This window comes from Petromyzon marinus, chromosome 37 (genome assembly GCF_048934315.1).
Source record: "Petromyzon marinus isolate PM22_M1 ecotype Great Lakes invasive population chromosome 37, UKy_Petmar_22M1.pri1.0, whole genome shotgun sequence".
Taxonomy (NCBI): domain Eukaryota; kingdom Metazoa; phylum Chordata; class Hyperoartia; order Petromyzontiformes; family Petromyzontidae; genus Petromyzon; species Petromyzon marinus.
Genome location: NC_133703.1, coordinates 17,453,483 through 17,472,616, shown reverse-complemented (window position 1 = coordinate 17,472,616; position 19,134 = coordinate 17,453,483). Strand labels below are relative to the sequence as shown.

General features: G+C 56.1%; 1 protein-coding gene across 5 annotated transcripts; it reads left to right on the top strand.

Annotated features, from left to right (window-relative positions):
• The first annotated feature begins 442 nt into the window (after positions 1-442).
• Positions 443-18,999, top strand: SLC38A10 (solute carrier family 38 member 10). 5 transcript variants are annotated; one of them, XM_076072371.1, is made up of 15 exons: positions 443-989; positions 2,966-3,083; positions 3,429-3,474; positions 4,044-4,137; positions 5,266-5,409; positions 7,970-8,097; positions 11,428-11,530; positions 11,851-12,033; positions 12,936-13,047; positions 13,295-13,401; positions 13,643-13,820; positions 14,131-14,310; positions 14,540-14,626; positions 15,572-16,432; positions 17,164-18,999. In XM_076072371.1, the coding sequence occupies exons 1-15, from the start codon at positions 900-902 to the stop codon at positions 17,985-17,987; spliced, it is 3,255 nt and encodes a 1,084-aa protein (XP_075928486.1). In that variant the 5' UTR covers positions 443-899; the 3' UTR covers positions 17,988-18,999. The 5 variants fall into 5 exon arrangements, with proteins under 5 accessions (XP_075928486.1, XP_032823122.2, XP_075928487.1 ...); XM_032967231.2 differs by lacking the exon at positions 7,970-8,097 and adding an exon at positions 6,870-6,994; XM_076072372.1 differs by lacking the exons at positions 443-989; positions 2,966-3,083; positions 3,429-3,474; positions 4,044-4,137 and adding an exon at positions 6,870-6,994 and having other exon boundaries at positions 5,277-5,409.
• Positions 19,000-19,134: the final 135 nt, after the last annotated feature.

Sequence of the window (19,134 nt, the reverse complement as noted above, 5' to 3'; positions counted from 1 at the left end):
CAGCGCCCCTAAAGGACGAGCCCCATTCACGCACCCCAACAAAATCATCCCCCCTCGTCACTACTAGGGGGATCTTACGCGATCTGGGAGGGGGGGGGGTCTCTTGAGGGACGCGTGGGATTGTTGGGGACCGGCGATAAGGGGGGTCTTGAAGCTCAGGAGAACCAGGGGATCGGTGACTCGGACCGAGGGATTCAGAGGGAACGCGAACGAGAGGGGGCCTGGAATAGGGTGCATAGATCGGTACTGAAGGAAGGGGTCGACCACAGCACGCGGAGGACCCAGCCGGGCACAGCCTGAAGCGAAAGTGGATTGAGTTTAGGGGGACCGCGGGAAACCAGGATGAGTGAACCACCCGGTGAGGCTGAGGGGACAGGGGGGGGGCCGAGGGGATCTTGGGGAGGGGGGTGGGACCGAGGGGGGCTTGGGGAGGGGGGTGGGACCGAGGGGATCTTGGGACTCCGAGGAGGGCGGTCCCCACTGCCACGTCTTCCCGCTTCCCTCTACTCGCGCCCCCGCAACCCTTCCAGCCCGCCCTCTCTGCATCTTGTGGCGTGGCACTGCCCAGCATCAACGTGCCCCCCACCCCACCCTGTGGTGTTACTGTTAACACAATATAAACTTTATTTCGATAGTTTCTGTATTCGACAAGAGCCCCCCGTCGCCGCCGCCGCCGCAGCCTCCCGTTGCGGCCTACTAATCGCTGCAGGCCGATCGCGCGCGTTCCCCGGCGGAGCGACTAGGCGAGACCCGGGGAGGTGGTAGGGGGGTGTCCGACCTCGGGGACTCGAGGCGCTTCTCTCTGTGCACACCCTCACCCCCCACGTCTCGTTTCTATCATCCACCTCGGCATCCCCTCGGGGTCTCTTCCACCATCCACCTCCACCCTCCTCGCGAAGATGGCCGTGACGAGCTGGGGGCTGACGATAAACATCGTGAACAGCATCGTCGGCGTGAGCGTGCTCACGATGCCCTTCTGCTTCAAGGAGGTGAGAGGAGGGGGGGGTGGTGGACTTTGTGTGGGTAGCAGGGGGACGGAGCTGCTTGCCGTGTTCACTGGTGGCCGGGGGCGGGGGGGTGTCCCATCGAGGCACCTATTCGCGTGGTTCTGCGTCCAGTTGCGGCACCCTGCCGCCGAGGGTTCCAATGCGTCCCTGCGTTCTACTTTTGCGCGTGTCTCGATTCAACTGGGGCGCGTGTCACATGCGTCTCGTGTGCCACCTGCGACTCGTGTACCTCTTTGTTCCTCTGTCTCATGTTCCACGGTGGCGAGATCTTAGCCAATCTCGCCTGGTACGCAAGGAGATCGTGTGTTCGATGCCCACCGTGACGCCTTGTAATACTTGGAGTTTGCGTGTCTCTCTCCCCGTGGTCGCGTGGATTTTTCTCCCGAGTCCTCCGGGTTTCTTTTTTTTTTCAACATTTAGAAACACGCGTTTCGAGTATTACTTTCGGCTGCTATTATTGTCCACGTGTTAAGCCACTTTGTTGAGCTGTTATTTGTGGCCAGGTCGTTATGTAGCTCAGTGGGCCTTACCTGGTAATATAAAATAGTTTAGTTTTTTTAATAGTTCCACCTGTATCCGTCTAATATTCTACTGGAACACTTGTCCCTGTGTCTCATGTACACGTGTCCCTGTGTCTCATGTTCCAGGAGTCCCTGTGTCTCTTGTTCCACGTGTCCCTGTGTCTCATGTCCACGTGTCCCTGTGTCTCATGTTCCACGTGTCCCTGTGTCTCATGTCCACGTGTTCCTGTGTCTCATGTCCACGTGTCCCTGTGTCTCATGTTCCACGTGTCCCTGTGTCTCATGTCCACGTGTCCCTGTGCCTCATGTTCCACGTGTCCCTGTGTCTCATGTCCACGTGTCCCTGTGTCTCATGTTCCACGTGTCCCTGTGTCTCATATCCACGTGTCCCTGTGCCTCATGTTCCACGTGTCCCTGTGTCTCTTGTTCCACGTGTCCCTGTGTCTCATATTACACGTGTTCCTGTGTCTCACGTCCACGTGTCCCTGTGTCTCTTGTTCCACGTGTCGCTTGTTTCTTGTTCCACGTGTCCCTGTGTCTCATGTTTCACGTGTCCCTGTGTCACGTGTCCCTGTGTCTCATGTCCACGTGTCCCTGTGTCTCATGTCCACGTGTCCCTGTGCCTCATGTTCCACGTGTCCCTGTGTCTCATGTCCACGTGTCCCTGTGTCTCTTGTTCCACGTGTCCCTGTGTCTCATGTTCCACGTGTTCCTGTGTCTCATGTTCCAGGAGTCCCTGTGTCTCATGTCCACGTGTCCCTGTGTCTCATGTTCCATGTGTCCGTGTCTCATGTTTCACTTAAGAGACATATCACGCGTGTGTCGGGTTCCACTTGATGGGTTTGGATGGGGCTGCCCACCCCCGGTGTTCACTGGCTCTCGTAGAGGTCATTGCCCACTCACAGCTGTGTCCCTTCTCACTGCCCGACAATAACAGCCTCACGTCACCTGCAGTATCTCCCAGCACCTGTGCGTGACAGCTCCATTCATGCATCCGTGCATGGAGATGCATGAATGCAGTTGGATGGCTGCCCAGGGCTGCTACAGTTTTGATGACCGAATGAAACTCACAATCAATAAAAACCGCACAAGATGTCGACTAGACATAGACTGTGACTGAAATATATCTGCTGACCACACCACCCCGTTCTCCATCGTGCCAGCCTTGAGAGGTGCTCGTGAACATAATTTTCCTAAACACTCTTAATGAAGCTACTCTGGGGATCGTGTGTTGGGAGCGGCAGTGCAGTGGTTAGTGCGTACTGTGCTACGAACCCGGCAACCTGATTTCGATTCCCACTCACCAGCAACACAAGTGACGATTATTTGAGCCGGTTCTCGGCCTCCACTACGTCGACTCGGCCTCAAATGATTACCTGGTGCAGTGTGTAAACATCAGCACGGGGGTGGGGGATCTTTGACTTTGTATGTGCGCAGTGTGGTGTGGTGCTGGGCACGGCGCTGCTCCTCTTCTGCGCGTGGATGACGCACCAGACCTGCATGATGCTCGTCAAGACGGCCTTCGCCACCAAGCGCCGCACCTACGTCGGCCTGGGTACCCAGCGCTCATCCCTCGACGCCGCACGCCCCACCGCGCCACCCGCGGGCATGGCCAGAGTTGTCATCTTTAACGAGAGGCGTTGCCGTTCCGTTAATCAGAGCGAGAACGATGACGTAACTTTGCGCAGAACTTCCAGTGGAACCCTCCAGATAAAATATTTTTAAAATGTTTTTTTACACACCCCATCAGACACACGGCCTTCTGGGAGCGCATGACTGTTACGGTTGGCTCAGGACGGTGCGAAAGAAGTTAGATTATCATGATAGTTTCCATTTGTGTACGTTTCAAATGGAGAGTGAAATGTGTTTTAACATGCGCATGTGTGTGCGTGTTTCCCAGCCTACCAGGCATATGGGCACCCGGGGAAGCTGCTTGTTGAGGCCAGGTGAGAACTGAACGGCCAACGGTGTTAAGTGTGACTTTCTCGTTCATTCATTATCTTTAACTACTCACAGACCACTCCCCAGAGTTGCAAATCCATCTCAATAATCGATTCCTTTTCCTGTTGTTTGTATCGTTTCTAATTTTTCTATCTGGTTTGTATAATTTATCTCCCTTAGCGAGAGATTATTGTATTCGCTCATAATTAATGTTAAATAAATCATGTACAGCCCTTTGTTAAGCCACTTGAGGAGGAAGGCTTCCCCATTCTGTGTTGGTCATGAGAGTTATTTGACCATACTTCACCATGCTGGTTAGGGCAGGTTGGTAAGGGCGGGTGCCCAGGGATGGCTCCGATATCACTGGCCATGTGCCATGAAGGCTAATGGAAAGAATTGAGGCATAGCAATCAAGACAAACAATACAAACGAGACGAGGACGGTGTTAAACAAGGCAAAACAAACGAGATGCAAAGTATCGGCTCTCTTAGAATCGGCGCGCGATCCTGCAGCGTCGTCCCTAACGCTCCTCCGTGCCGTTGTGCTGCGCCCACCGTGCTCCTCTCGCGGGCAGCATGATCGGCCTCATGCTGGGCACGTGCATCGCCTTCTACGTCGTCATCGCCGACCTCGGATCCAGCTTCTTCGGACGCCTCCTCGGGGTCACCGTGAGCACAGCGCACAAACACACAGACGGTCCCTAGCAAAGGAGGGGTCCTTCGTTATTTGTAGTTATCCTTTGATTATGTGTGTGTATGTTGAACTTCTTTCGCACCGTACGTAGCCAACAGTGCTAATCGGAGGTGCGGGGGAAGGACAACAAATTAAACTTGAAAGCAGTTCTCAAGAAATTAGTTTTCAATCTAGATGATTTAAAAGTGCATTGCTCCAGTGGCATCCTAATATCGGAAGGAAGAGCGTTCCAGACGGCTGCAGAAGCGCATTGGAACACGCGCGATGCAGTGACCTTCTTTGTTCGATGGATAGCCAAAAGCCGCATGCGAGGATGACTGGAGTTCGTGTAATGGTTTTATGTTCCTTGACGAGAAGTGAGATTAATTAGTGAGATGAGAGTGAGTAGTTGTTTGTTGTTGTTTCCATGGAGGAAGTATTGCCAATTACTCAAAAGGGTCCGTCCATAAATGTCGTCACACACCTAGGGGAGGGGAGGGTCAGACATTTGTGACGATGTGTGACGCGGGGGTGGGGGTTTGAGAAACGTGACGTCACATCAAAATGCGCAACTTTAAATGAATATAGACAACACGTTCTACTTAATGAAATAGACTTTTTAATACGTGTTTTCTCCTACAACATCAGAGTGCAGCGGCACATTAAATACACACTACAATGACAATAGTTTAAAGCGATTTGAAGCATGTTTTATATTTTTTGTGGGGAGGGGGGCAGAGCTTTGTGACGTCATATTTGAGGGGGGGGTCTGACTTTTTTGTGACGCCGTGTGACGATGGGGGTGGGGGGGGGTAAAAAATCGTCCAAAATCGCGTGACGTCACTTATTTGACGGCTCCTAAGTGAGCGTGTTGATTGTTGTGCCTGTTAATTGGTTCGACGAGAATGAGTGTGTGAGTGTGGCTCGTTGTTGCTGAGGTTGTGGTCTCGTTAATTAGTGAGATGTACGTCTGTTGAACTTCTTTCCCACCGTACGTAGTCAACTGTGCTAATCGTAGGTGCGATGGGTTGGGAGTGTTGTTTTGTAATAATTATTATCGTGGGGGAGGTGTAAGTAATTGCTAAGATGAATGATATTTGTTTGTTGATGTTGTCGTGGTGGAGGTTTCGTTTGGGTTCCGCGCGCTCCTCTTGCTGGCCGTGGCCTCACTCATCGTGCTGCCCATCAGCCTCCAGCGCAACCTCATGGCCTCGCTGCAGGCGCTCAGCGCCATGGCGCTACTCTTCTACGCCTTCTTCGTGCTTGTGGTCAGTACCGCAGTCGCCGGCGCCTCGCAGCTCGCACGCCCGATATTGACCGTCGCCGGCGCGCACCGCAATCCATCCATCCACTGCCAGATGAGGGACCCTCTCCCTCTAGCCAGCGCCACCTCTCGCAGTCACGCGGCGCAACAATTCGGCTAGCTCCTGCGCACGAGCCGATTTCTGGCTGGGTCTAGGAAAGGCTCCTCTACATTTATGAAAGGTTCCTCTACTGTCGACCCCATACACCCTGAATGTCTCCTGAGCAGAATCGACAGTGTCACCCACCAAGCACGATCACGCTACTGGTGGCCGCAGGCCTTTGTCCTCACGCTGTCGCCAATTCTCGCCATTACGTGACGCAACAATCTGTCCAGCAACTGGACATGAGCTTAATCTTGTCGCTCCCTCTCCGCTAAGTCGTTCTCGTTTGGCCGTGCGGATCCAAATTGCGTTGTGCTTGTTGTGAATTTTTTATTTGTAATTTTTTTCTGTCTATGTGGCTTTACCGAAAGACCCAAAGAATACTTGTTATGAATGTCAACTGTAGCGTGGGTGTGAGCTTAAGGTTAGGTTAGCGAACTGCCCTCCCCCGCTCCAAAATAAGCATTCCCATTTAGATATTCTTTACATTCACATTACATTGTATTGACTTAGACATAGACCATTAGACTCTCATAGAGACTTATATAGCCACACAGGAACCCACAGACTTGCATAGAGACCTACAACTGCCTTTATACAAATAAATATGGCTGTTCCTGTCCAGCTTCTTGATATCCAGTCACGTTTAGACAGGGTGATGTAAATCCACATTGCTGTTGTGTTGTATAAGAAATACTGTTGAGATTTGTTGCCAGGTTACTGTGTGTGTGTGAACCTCTGTGGTGCCAGCCTCACCCATTGAGCACATGGCGAGCCCTCACCTCTTCTGCCATTACTAACGCTGCACAGACCATGGCCTAAGTAGTCCTGTCATGGCTTCCACAGCTCCAGCAAGCGTGCGCGTGCATGTGCGTGCGTGTGTGCAGGCATATCTGTGCGTGTGAGCGTGTGCGCTTGTGCAGGCGTACCCATGTGTGTGTCTGTGCGCGCGTGCGTGTGTCCAAGCATACGTGTTCGTGCGTTCCTGCTTGTGTGTTTGTTCATGCTTGTGTGCGTGCGCCTGTGTTCGTGCTTGCGTACGTGCGCGTGTGTTCGTGCTTGTGTTCGTGTGCGTGTGTTCGTGCTTGTGTTCGTGTGCGTGTGTTCGTGCTTGTGTTCGTGCTTGCGTACGTGCGCGTGTGTTCGGGCTTGTGTACGTGCGCGTGTGTATGTGCAAATGTGTTCGTGCTTGTGTGCGTGCGCGTGTGTTCGTGCTTGTGTGCGTGCTTGTGTGCGTGCGCGTGTCTTCGTGCTTGTGTGCGTGTGTTCGTTTGTGTGTGCCGCGCGAGAAAACCCCTCTGGCGTGCTTTGCGTTGCCTTAGATAGCTCTCACATCCCTGCGTTACGGCCTCTTTGCGGGCGGATGGATGAGACGAGTGCACTATTGGCGCCCGGCCGGGACCTTCCGCTGCCTGGCGCTCTTTGGCACAACCTTCCTGTGCCACCCGTAAGTAGCCGGGCCCGTTTGCACGACGTCGGCCGAGGCACGCCGCCGCCCCCACTTTGATCGGCGGGAGCAGAGAGCCAAATCTCGGCCATTTCACCGCCGTTCTCCTGGCCGAAAAATGTATTAGACTTCCTAACAATGATTTGCGATGGCCGGAGTGGTTCTGACGTCGCCGAGTGGCGCAGGGCGTCCTACGGGAGTCCGCTCCTCGCCGATTAAACCGCGGGCCACGGCGTTGCTTGTGCCGACATGTGGCTGCGCGAGGGGCGGTGGGCGGTAAGGCCTGCCGTCTCTCTCTCTCTCTCTCGCGTGCGAGAGGGCCAGCGTGGATCGGGGGGCGCGGCTTGGGCTAATGACGCGAGGCTGCGGCTGGAACGGCTAGGCTCACGAACCGCCTCGTCGCGCGATTTACAAACCGCAGTGACGAGAGGCGGACACGTGGCTCAGAGGTCAGAGGCACGCAGGACCACCTGCTGAGATCCTGAGTTGGAGTTTTCAGCTGCTTTTGGTCGCCAGTATGGAAGCGACTTGAAAAGCAGTTCTATGATATCTGCTTCCATGGGGTATAATATCCTTATCTGAATGGGCCGACGGCACCATTGGAAATATAATGGGAACTCAAGAGCGAGAACTGTACTGTTCTGTGGCGTGAGACGTGGCGTGTCAATTGAACAATCCCGGGTGCGTCGAGTGTACGCCGTCGCTGTCGCTGGCGCCGGGGTTATCCGTGAGCGCAGCCGTCCCAGCGCAGCGAGCAGCGCCAGCATCCGTTTCCAAACCCCAGCGGCGCGTTCCTTCGGTCATCGCCTGCCCCCTCCCTCCTGTACTCCCGAGTCGGTGCCCTCTCCTTACTCCTCGTCCCCGTGATGCTGGGAATGGTTCCGGGCCGCAGGCTATTTATTTATTTACTTTGGTGGCGCCAGCGGAGCGAGCGAGTTGAGCAACACTCAGGGCGTGTTTGCCTTCGCCAAACAGATGGCCTGCCTGTGCTTCTCTCATGAGATTCTAACCGAGCAGTGGAGGCGCAAGCTGGTCCTCTCGCACTGGGGCACGGGCCTTTTCCACAGCTTCTCCATCTTCAGCATGGCCTTCGGATGTCAGTCGTGAGTACGCGCATCCCCTCCGTCGCCCAGTCCCCCGCCTCCATGCCTCCACCCCAGCCACCAATCGCTACCGGCGTCGGGGTCCGTCTCGGTCCGTCACGTGACCTTGTTGGGCCCTTGCCCAGGGCTTAACCATCACCATGGTGTCTGTCTTGTTATTGTTGTTGTTTATGGTGTTGTGGTTGTTGTGCGTCTGCACACAGTGCCACGCTGTTGTGCATGTGCTTTCGTGTGAAAGGTGCTCCTTAACTCCACTTGCCCCAACAGCCTGTGTAGCAGGCTATGTGGTGGGGGACCTTTGTTTTTGTGTCTCCCGCTGAGGCTCCTGTCCCGTGTATTTGGGAGTCGGCTCGCTTCACTGTGAACATTACGGCGTGTAGTGATGGTAGCGACGAGCGCCCAGTTAGCCTCTTAAAGCCATCCCCGGCCCCGTGGCCGATCAGTGGTCAAGTGAGCTTCCCGCAGTCGGGAGGTTGCGAGTTCTACATCTGGCTTGCGAGTTGACTCAGCCCGTCGTCCCTCCTCGATCGAGAACATGAACGCAGCTTGGCGGGGATGCAAGTAGCGGTCGTCCTAAGGATAGACTCACCCCTGCCATAGGAAAGTGGAATTTCCACCACTGGCTCAGATTTGTGAAGTGGAGATGAGCATCACATGCCTCAGTGCTCATATAGGCTGCAGATCGTTCTGACTCATTTAATTATCATCTTTTTTCGTGGCTCCTTGATTTATAACCAGAGCCCACTGAGACTGATTGGCTATTTTCCATGGGAGACCTGGGCCATCCAGTGCACTCAAGGATCAAGTGAATGTTGCAGTAAAAGGTCGATAACGACCATGTGCAAAACCTTTCCATGACGAGAGATCGCCGAGCAGGAAAAGTTGCGGTGTCCGCCCTGGCCTGCTTGTGTGGGCGGCCGTGAGCCGCACAGCCGCGTCTGTGAATCGATATCGCAAACTGAAAACTCCTGCGTCATCGCTAAAACCCTTGCTCTCTACGCACATCACCACCATCGTCATTATCATGCTCATTGTCTTCTTTTTCCACGTTGACGTTCGTCCTAAGTGGCTGCCATCTCCCTTGACTCGCAGTCCTGTCTCCTCTCTTCCTAAGTTCTTATATCTCCCCCCCCCCATCCCCCACCCCCCCCCCCCCTTCTCCCTGCACCAGCACTCCATGATGTGATCGTGGTCCCTGTGAGGTTGAGCTTTGGGGCGAGCATTTGCTGCTCCTCTGTTGGTGCCAGCGGCCCCGCGACGGCACCTCTTGTGCGCGTCGACTTTGCCGGGTGCCCCCCCCTCACCCCGACCACTCCCTCCCACACTCACTTCCACGGCACTCGCAATGAGCATCGCCGTTCCCTGTCTCCCAGCTCGCCAGTGCTGTCAGTACCATGATCCGTGTGCTGCCGGCTCTTCCTGGCAGCACCGTGGCCAGGGGGGGCACCTCTCTTAGGGAGCTCTCAGTCCCCCACCGTTTGTCGTTTCTCGTGAGGATGCCTTGGCCTCCCTCCACCGCCACGCTTGCTGCCACCGCCTCCGCTTGCGCTGCTGAAAAATCCCCGGCTTTTGGTGTGCATCATGGGAGCTGCTGGAGATGTCTGCCCTTCTAACGGCTTTGCTGGTGCATTCTGGGAATGGCTGAGCGTGACTTTTGACCCCTTACGGTGGAGTCGCGATCGCCGTGCTTGGTCGGCATGCAACGACGCGTCAATTCACCAATTTACAGTCCATTGCTGTGCTTGCGGTGATGCCACGCATCTCGTCGTGCAAGCGAGAATCGATCCGATTCGATCGTGCGAGTTGGACGCGAATTATGTGCTCGTGACACGTCGAAGTCAACGGAATCCAATGAAGTCGTTTGCATCAGATTCGATAATATCCAATTTACGCAAGTTAAATGCAACTTACAGTTAAAGTTAACGCCGATGAGCGTGTCCGATGCACACGATGCAAAGGAGACGTGCAGAATCGGTAGTTTAATCACACCGTGCTCCCTGCTCATGCCGACGGGTCGTCGTTACGTGCTTGGCGCTCGCGAGCCCAGCCCCTCCTTGCCTCGCCTGCGCCGTCTTCGCGGCGCCGGAGCGCAAGGCCACGGGAGGGAGAAACCTCCCCTGGCCGCGGTCCACGTCGAGACCCCTCGTCGTGTACCGATGAGGCCGCCCGGTGGCCTAGACGGTGACCACAGTGTGCAATGTTGGTCGTGGCGAGGCTGCGCCCGTGCATGCGCAAGCGATGGCGCTGGAGGGGGAGGGACTGTGGCCGGGTCCCCGAGCTAAATTTTCCCGACGCTCTTCACGTGGTGAGCTTGGTGGCTCGGCGGTCGAAGATGCTGAGCTGTGACTTCTGTCATTGGATGAAATCCGTGACATCTAGTGCAGTTTCTACTTTGAACTCATTCGCAGCATCCTAAATGCATTTTTATAACACAATATTAAGTAGACGTGTTTTTCCCATTATGTTGCTTTTACAAAAGAGGTCTGGAGCATTGAGCCAACACCAGTGGGAACCTGGGTTCAAATCCGGGTTCAGCCGCTGCTCGTGATTAAACCGAGTTCTCATGATTTGGCGTTCTTACCCTGGTGACCAACGAATCACAAACTAAACATCGCATTCATTTTAGGGCGTCTTGATATTTAATTTGACCAAACTCCAGCTCTAAGAAATAATATATTGCATTTCTTTGATGTGCAATTAACACTGCCACAGTGGCGCGTGTGGATCAGAGGTCGCTTGAGTGGATCTCAGAAGCAGCTCTGTGATCTTCGCCTTCCGTGAGTTGCTCTCCAACACACGAAGTGATGCACTGCCCACTTAGAGGGGTCCAATTGGACACTTGAGATGGCGAAATGAAGCCACTCGCACAGTTTCCAGATTACGTTTTGCAAAACGCCAAACAAACGTTGACAGGGAGTGAATTGTAAATGAACGAGAGTGACGTAGTAATAACCAGTGCTACCCGCCAGTGTGCGAGCATCGTGAAAATGATGCCCCTCCCCCCCCCTCCCTCTCACCATGAATCCACAACCTCCCCCCGCCACACTAACACCATCACTCCCAGCATTCCCTGCTTTGCGCACGACGCAGAAGCACTTGTTAGCCGCTTCTCCTCGTTCTGCCCATCGCGCCCTCCCTCCGTCGCTCCCTCCTCATCTACGGCGGCGTGGGGCTCCGTCGTGTGGCTCGGGACAGCGAGTGGCGTTGGAAACAGATGCAGGCTGAGATCGTTGCCGGCGGCGCGCGTTTTTTTTTAAGCTCTTCCAACTGCGCCATCGTCGTGCCGCCCGCGCCGTGACCTCTGACCCCCCCCCCCCCCGCCGGCCACAGGCAGGTGCTGCCGACATATGATTCGCTGGACGAGCCATCCGTCAAGCACATGAGCTCCATATTCAGCCGCGCGCTCAAGATTGTTTACACGTTCTACATCGCCGTGAGTGGACGCGCTCACTCGATTGCACTCTTGCACTCGCTCACAGTAACGCGTTCCGCCTTCCACGTTTAATAGTTTAACAAATAAAACAAAATACGGACCTTCTAAAGTTCTCAAACATGCCACAGGGCAAGTTGACCACTCGGTATACCGATGCTGGGTCCGTAACTCAAAGTTGGAATCGCTCCCTAATCTACATCACGGGGCTTTGGGCCTGTGCTCCGCAACTCTATTTATAAACAAAACACCTTCCACAACCTCCACCCCCCCCCCTGCCCTCTCCCCCGTCCTCCGGGACTGCTCGCTGCCGACGCCTCCAGGTCGGGTTTTTTGGCTACGCGAGCTTCACGGACGAGATCGCCGGGAATGTCCTGATGAACTTCCCGTCGAACGTGGTAACGGAGGCGATCCGCATGGGCTTCGTCCTCTCTGTGGCCGTCTCCTTCCCCATGATGATCCTGCCCTGCCGCCAGGCGCTCAACACCCTGCTCTTCGAGACGCAGGTGGGTGCCCAGGTGCCACCCTGCCTCGGCCGGGTGTCACGCTCGGGGCTGGCTGGTTGTGTCTCAGGGCTGGGTGGGTCTTGCCAAGAGCTGGGTTTCACTTGGTTGGGTCTCACTCAGAGTGGTGTGTCACTCACAGCTGGGTGCGTGTCACAGGGCTGGGTGGATATCGCTAAGAACTGGGTGTCACTCAGGGGGCTGGGTGTCACTCAGGATTGGCTGAGACTTTTCTCAAGTGCAGATAGAGACTTCGTGTGTGCGTGTACATGTATGTGTGTGTGTACATGTGTGTGTGTGTGTACATGTGTGTGTACATGTGTGTGGGGAGCGGTAGTGCAGCGGTTAGTGTACTGCGCTACGAACCCAGCGATCCAGAGTTCAATTCCCGCTCATGGCCAACACCAGTGACGATTATCTGAACCGGTGCTGGGCCTACCCCAAGTCGACTCAACCTCAAATTCGTACCTGGTGCCATGTGTAAACTTTGTCACCCGGCAAACAAAGGCAGCCAGGCGTAATGTTGGCCACCCACCTCCCCGTGTGCAGTGGGCCTTCATAGGTGATCGCTAACAGCACTTTCCCCAACAGTCTGTTAAGGCTATACGGGGGATCTTTGTTTGTCTTTGTACATGTGTGTACGTGTGTACGTGTGTGTGTACGTATTTATGCGTGTGTGTGTATGTTCGTGTTTGCCCCACCTGACAGGGAGCACGCCCACTCTATTGAATCCTTTCGCTGTCATTTGATTTCCATTTTAACTCGGGAAGTCGCGCGGAAACACAGTGACGGGGACAGCTGTGAAAGGTCACAATTCTGTCACCGGTTCTGATGACATCAAACCTCCCTCTCCCTTCCCTCCCACGACCCCCGCCCCCCCCCCCCCCCCCCGCGTGTCCCCGCAGCAAAAGGACGGCACATTCACGGCAACGGGCTTCATGCCGCCGCTGCGGTTCAAGGTGGTGACGGCACTCATTGTGTTCTCCACCATGCTGGTCAGCGTGTTCGTGCCCAACGGTGAGTGGCAACCACCTCCCCCCCACCACCCCCCTTCCCTCGACTAATCTCCTCTCCATCTCTGCTCCCCAGCGCTCCGGGCACGGTTCAGGGTCCATGCAGTGCTTGACCCTCTAGCGTAGGCGGTGGAGGGCGGCGCGTGAAGGTGCCCGGTGACGGTGTGGAGCGGCGATGGTCGTGTGCGTTGGTGGTGGTCTGGTGTATGGTAATGTTGGTGATGGCGTGCGGTGTGGTGGTTTCCTGGCAGTTGAGACAATTCTAGGACTGACCGGAGCCACCATGGGCAGCCTCATCTGCTTCATCTGCCCGGCGCTCATCTACCGCCGGCTCCATAAGGACGGCTTCATCGCACAGGCACGCACACACAGACGCAGAACCCCCGTGGAGCCCGCACAGGCTGTGCCGTTAGCGAGTAGCACCTATGAAGGCCGGCACGGCACGCACGAGAGGGTTGTGGCCTGGCGAGCACTACGCCTTTGTGGCCAGCACCGTACCGGGCCACCTTTGTATCCCCCAGCGGGGATTTTTTACACACCGCACCGGGTACTTGGTAAAGAGTCAAACTTTGACTTGGCACGTGTGTGCGTGTGTGCAGCTGGTGCTGTGGGTGGGGCTGGTGGTGCTGGTGGTGAGCACCATCAGCACCCTGTCCCCGGCGTCGCCGGAGAAGCCCGTGCCAGCGCCAACGCCGGCCCGGGCCGGGATGCTGGACCTCGATGTGGCGCTGGCGCCTGAGGTCCGCGAAGCGAACCGCGGCGCCGACATCGGCGCAGGTAACTCTCTCCAACGAGTGCGTCCGCCCCGTCCATCCGTCCGTTTGTTCGTAATGGGGTCACGAAATGACGTCATGGTATCTTTAACGTGCACCTTGAAGCAGCCGACAGCGCGTGGTACTTTTATGGTCAACACACGAGCGACGGCAATAACCAGGGCGGCCGTTTAGGTTCGAACTGCAAGTTTCCGCAACATGCGGCGAGCGCACTCCAGCTGGGCCACCGCGTCACCGCCCAGTTGCGCTGACGTGGCCCCCCCCCCCCGTTCTCCTCCCCCACCCCCTGCCCCACGCGCCCCCTGCCCCCCCAGCACCCGACGTGCTCCCAGCGGTGAACGGTGCGATGGGGGCCATAGCGGCCGGTGGGGGGAGGCTCAAACTCGACTCCATGGAGGAGGGGGCGGCCGAGCCCCCCCAGATCGAGGTTCCCAAAGCGGAGTTGGAGGACAAGATTGGGGACGAGCAAGGACAGCTGCTGAGGCCGGACGATGGTGAGCGACTCTGCTGTGATGGTGGTGTCATTTTGAGCACTGTGATGGTGGGTGATGTTGTGATGTTGGCCTTCATCGGTGCCCGCTATAAAAGCACTTGCCCTACCAGCCTGACAAGGCTATACGGGGGATCTTTGTCTTTGTTGTGATGATGGACAATGCCAAACAGATATTGTTTCCTGTGCGTGACGTCTCTGTGTTACTGACGTCTTGGTTGTTGTGCCGCCAGGAGGTCAGCAGGCGCTGCAGGATGAGCATCGTCACGAGCCGCCCGTGCCGCGTGATGGTGTGCCGTTGGACCGGCCGGGGGCACCAGGTCAGAGGTCGCAGGGTCATGGTGTCACGGGATTGAGCTGGGGCTGGGTGCGGGGTGGGGTTGAGCAGTGAGTGGCAACTCGCATTTTAGTCGTACGCGCTGCGTTACATCGGGGAGAATCGTCTTTCACAAGGTAAACAGCAATTTGTTAATTTCGTGAAATTTGTGCGTGTACCAAAATTATTTGTTTTGATTATCCTGGACAACGAGATTAAAAACATGTTTTCCAGACGATAACGCCATCATTTAGATTATGCAGCACGCCCCCAACATTTTCTGTAGAATATCTGGTTGATTAATTGGCAGCGAGGCATGGCAATGGATGGTGACGTGCATAGCTCATTATTTGGTGATGGTAACTTGATGTTTGTGTTAGTCCACGACGCAACTTTCCGGCCACATTTCTGTCGAAAGGACTCTCCACCGCCAGACGCAGCCAAACAAATGAAATTGTCACGTGGCTTACGAGCACAGGGCCGCTGAGCTGGCACCGCTGGGCTCGTGTGTTCCAATCCGGGTTGTCATCCCCAACCACAGCGAGTTGATGGTCTCGGCCCTGTCACCGCAAATATAAACCCTCGCGGTAAATTTGGTTTGCCACGTAATTTGGCTAAATTCCAGCTCTGGGATTGAAAAAAATATCGTGCCATTTTTAAGGTAATCATGGTTTCATGAAACATGGGGGTTTCTTTTGGAATAAGTCCAGTGGTTTTCAGCGTACACGGAACTGTGAATGCACCATCGCTGTCCCAGCGTGGAGGAAGCAGTCGGGTGTCAGGTCAAGACACCGCCATGCTTGATATGCCGGTTTGGTCACGGGCTGCTGAACCCAGATTCGAACCCAAAATCGAAGTGGAGTTCTGACCTCCGAGCCACCCGACCACCTTCGCGATTTGTTGTTTTTAACCGGTCCTCATCTCAACCTCTCTCTGTTTCTCAATGTAGAGAAAATAAAGGAGAGCGAGGAGCACGAGGAGATGATTCCCGATGATAAGCCTGGGCCGGGTGTTGGGGGGAGGCATGGCGGGGGGCACGGCGGGGGGCAACGCGAGGGTGACGACCACGCCCAAAACGTGGGGGGGGCGGCCATGGATATGGAGGAAGTGGTGGCTGGGCGGCATCAGGCTGACGTGCAGGACCTTCGCGAGCTCGTGCAGGAAGAGAAGGAGAAAGCGCTGCAGCCCCCACACCGCGATGGAGGAGGAGGCGTAGCCGGGGGCCTGGCCAAGGCCGAGGTCAGAGGTCAGGCGGCGTTGGATGATGAGAACAAGCCGAAGGAGCCGGCAGAGCCCAAGAAGAAGGAACGCGACTTGGTGGAGAAAGAGGTCCACGTGAGAGCGCGGGACGAGGCCGGAGGCGGCGCCGATGACGCTGCCGCCCCCCCCCCGCGGCACATCCACGCGATTGAACCGAACGCCGCCGAGGTAGTAGCAGATGACGCTGCACCAGCAGGAGCTGCCGTGGAGCCCGGTGACCAGCACCGGCGGCCGCCGGCCGAGCACGACAATAACGCCCGGCCGGTGGAGGCAGCGGCTCGTGGCGAGGAGGAGAAGCCACAGGAAAAGCCACAGGAGAAGCCGCAGGGACAGCCGGCCGCCGGCGCCGATGTGGGCGTCGGACAGGGCGAGGGCGAGGATGGCAAGCTGGACCAGAAGCTCCTGCTGGAGGTGATCAAGCAGCAGCAGGAGCAGCAGAAGCGGCTGCTGGACCAGCAGGAGCGGCTGCTGGCCGTGATCCAGGAGCAGCACAAGGAGATGCACGGGCAGGAGAAGCTCGATAACGCTGTGCGGCCTCACAGCCAGCCTGGTGTGTGGGCACTAATGCGGCCTCGCGGGCATGTCTGTGTGCGTTTTACGTTGTGTGCCTGTGTGTGTGTCTGGTCCCTCTAGCACGGGCTTAATTTGGTCTTTCCACCCTGGACTTATGTGGTACCGGAGGATGTGGAGCTGAGTGGACTTGCCGTCAACTGATACCAGCGGTGTTAGGTTCGGCCTCTATGGAGGAAGCTCGTGAAGGACGCTGCTACTGGGCAGTTGGAGGGAGTCGCCCTCCAGCAACAACGGGTTGCAGAGGAGCGGCGCTCACAACAACGAGCGGAGCGCCGGGGGGCTAAAGCACAACAAGTTGGCACAGTACAGGGCACAGGTGGTGCAGCAGCCAGTCACCTGGGTCTGTCCTGTGACCTGCCATTGGGCATTCGACACTTCACGTGGCCTTAAAATGCACATAGCCTGGCACAGGTGCCGTGGTTACTTCACTATCACTTCGTGGCGAATGGCGGGTATTGGCATTTGTTTGGCCCCTGCTGTATGCGCGTGTGTGCGTAGGATTTTTCTGTGTGTGTCTGTAGGTGTGTATGTCTGCGTGTGTGTATTTGTATCTGTGTGGTTGTGGCTGCGTGCGTGCCTTTCTATACATGTGTTGGTGTTTTTGTATGTATTGTGTGGGTGTATGTTTATGTACGTGTGTTTGTCTGTGTGAGTGAAAACACACATGCCGTGTCATCGTGGTGAGGGTTCCTCTCCTCTGTTTCACAGCTCCGGAGAATGCTGATGGCAGTAAAGATACCAACGACAAACCTGCAGGAGGAGAAGTGGATGCTGGCGTGAATCCTGCGCAGGATGTCGAGAATAGAGATGGAGCTGCTGAGCCGGAAATGGAGGCCATGGTCGAAGTGCGTAAGGAAGAGAAGCCGGCGCCTGCCGCCGGCGCCCCAGCCGACAAACAGCTCCACCACGCTCCCGCTGAGCCGGGGAAGGCGTCGCACGAGGTGGAGGTCAACGTGCAGGTCGCGAGGGATGCGGGTGTTGAAGTGGAAGTAAGAGGGGTGGAGGTCGCGAAGAGAAAAGAGGAGCCAGCGGTGGCGGCGGCAGTGGCGATGGATCATCGCAATCACGACGGGCACGCAAATGATCGCCACCCAGAGCACGACGCCATTCCCGCTAAACTCGCCGAGCCACCGGCGGCGCGGCGAGAGGAGGGGAAAGCGAACACCGGCAAGGGCAGGGAGGTTGAGCATGTGGTGGTGGCGGACGCGCCGGGGCCGCCAGCAGAGGGTGCTGCTGTGGAGGAGGATAAGGAGAATAAACAGGAGGATAAGCTGGACAGCCCCGATCTGCGTCGCAAGCGGAGGAGGAGGGAGTCTGAAATCGTCGCAAGTTTGGAGGCGGCGACGGCGAAAGCTCCCCGGAGACGCAGTCAGGAAACCGTGTTGGAGAGACTGGAGGTGGGGGCCTTGGTTCCAGCCCTGGGACCTGACGCGCTCCTCCACGGGCACGAGAGCCCGGCCCGCGTCCAGGTTGCGCCGCTCGGCAGCGTCGTGCGGAAACTGAAGCAGGCCGCGGAGCCCGACGGGGGGTAGAGGCCTCGGGGTTCGCGCCGCCCCTGTCGGCGCCGTTTGTGTTTGTAACGTCGTGCCGGCCGCGGCGGTGTGGGGGACGCTTTGTGCGAGGTCGGACTTCCGCTCGTTACCGATGACACCTCCCCCGTTTGCGCTCTTAGACGAAACCTGCCGTTCGAAATCCGTGGAAGCACCTTGTGGTCATCGTCCGTGAGAAGCCGTTCTCTTTCCCTTTGTTGCCCGGGTGACTGTCGAGCCTCTTGCCTCTTTTCCACTGCGTTATCTAGCCGTGCCATCGCAATCGCACACATTGAGCCACTTGAGACGCGTGTAGACGACGTGAAGACTTTGTGTTTGAGTTTTACTCGCCGACGTCATCATCGTTCTCACCCCTGGCCCTGCTGGGCCCCGAGCCAAATTCAGGTGTCCTGTGAGGCCCCTGCGGTGGCCTAGCTCAGTTTTGCTCGTGGAAAAAGGGAATAAGTGGGCTGCAGCGCTGTCATAGGCCATCGCTGGGTCTCGATGCTTCCTTAACTCGCACCACAAAGCTGGGACAGGCTTCTTGTTGGGCCCGACTTCATCTGCAGCGTGAGCGATGTCCTGGGCTGGTGTTGGAGGCAGAACCGCAGCACCGCAACCATAACCCCAACCCAATTTGTCCCCAGTGTTAGAGCGATCGGGTAAATTATCACCTTGATTGGAAACAGGATGCGGACCAAATATGCATCGGCCTTCTGCCTGACGTTGCCACACAAGGTAGATGGGAGAATATGAATAATTTAAATGTGGGTTTCATGGATGGGTATCCTGGTGGCTCGTGGGGTTCGTGCAGGGTGGGGACACGCTGAGGTGATCCCAGGGTTCCCATCTGGGTGGCAGGCGCCCGTGATTAAACCGGGTTCTTGAGCGTAGCGAGTTGGTGGTGTCACCCCATTCACCAATGACTGCACAATAAAACCCATGGTGTTAAATGTTGTTTGTCACTTAACTCAGCGTTTTGCAGTGCTGAGAATTAAAAAAAATTCCGATTGTTTGACGTGTGATGGACTCTGTTTGCAAGGTGTGCAGGAGACATGTTTTATGGTGAAAAGAGAAAAGGCTTCACAAGTGGAGTTTACTCCCCTCAATTCTGATCTGGTCTCTGCTGGTCCGTATGAGTGGAACAGAT

Bases quoted from the DNA above. Each gene is read 5' to 3' on its own strand.
- SLC38A10 (XM_076072371.1), top strand. From the start codon at position 900: ATGGCCGTGACGAGCTGGGGGCTGACGATAAACATCGTGAACAGCATC. The intron at 5,410-7,969 runs GTCAGTACCGCA...TTCGCCAAACAG, and splicing joins ACGCCTTCTTCGTGCTTGTG to ATGGCCTGCCTGTGCTTCTC. The intron at 13,048-13,294 runs GTGAGTGGCAAC...GTTTCCTGGCAG, and splicing joins CAGCGTGTTCGTGCCCAACG to TTGAGACAATTCTAGGACTG.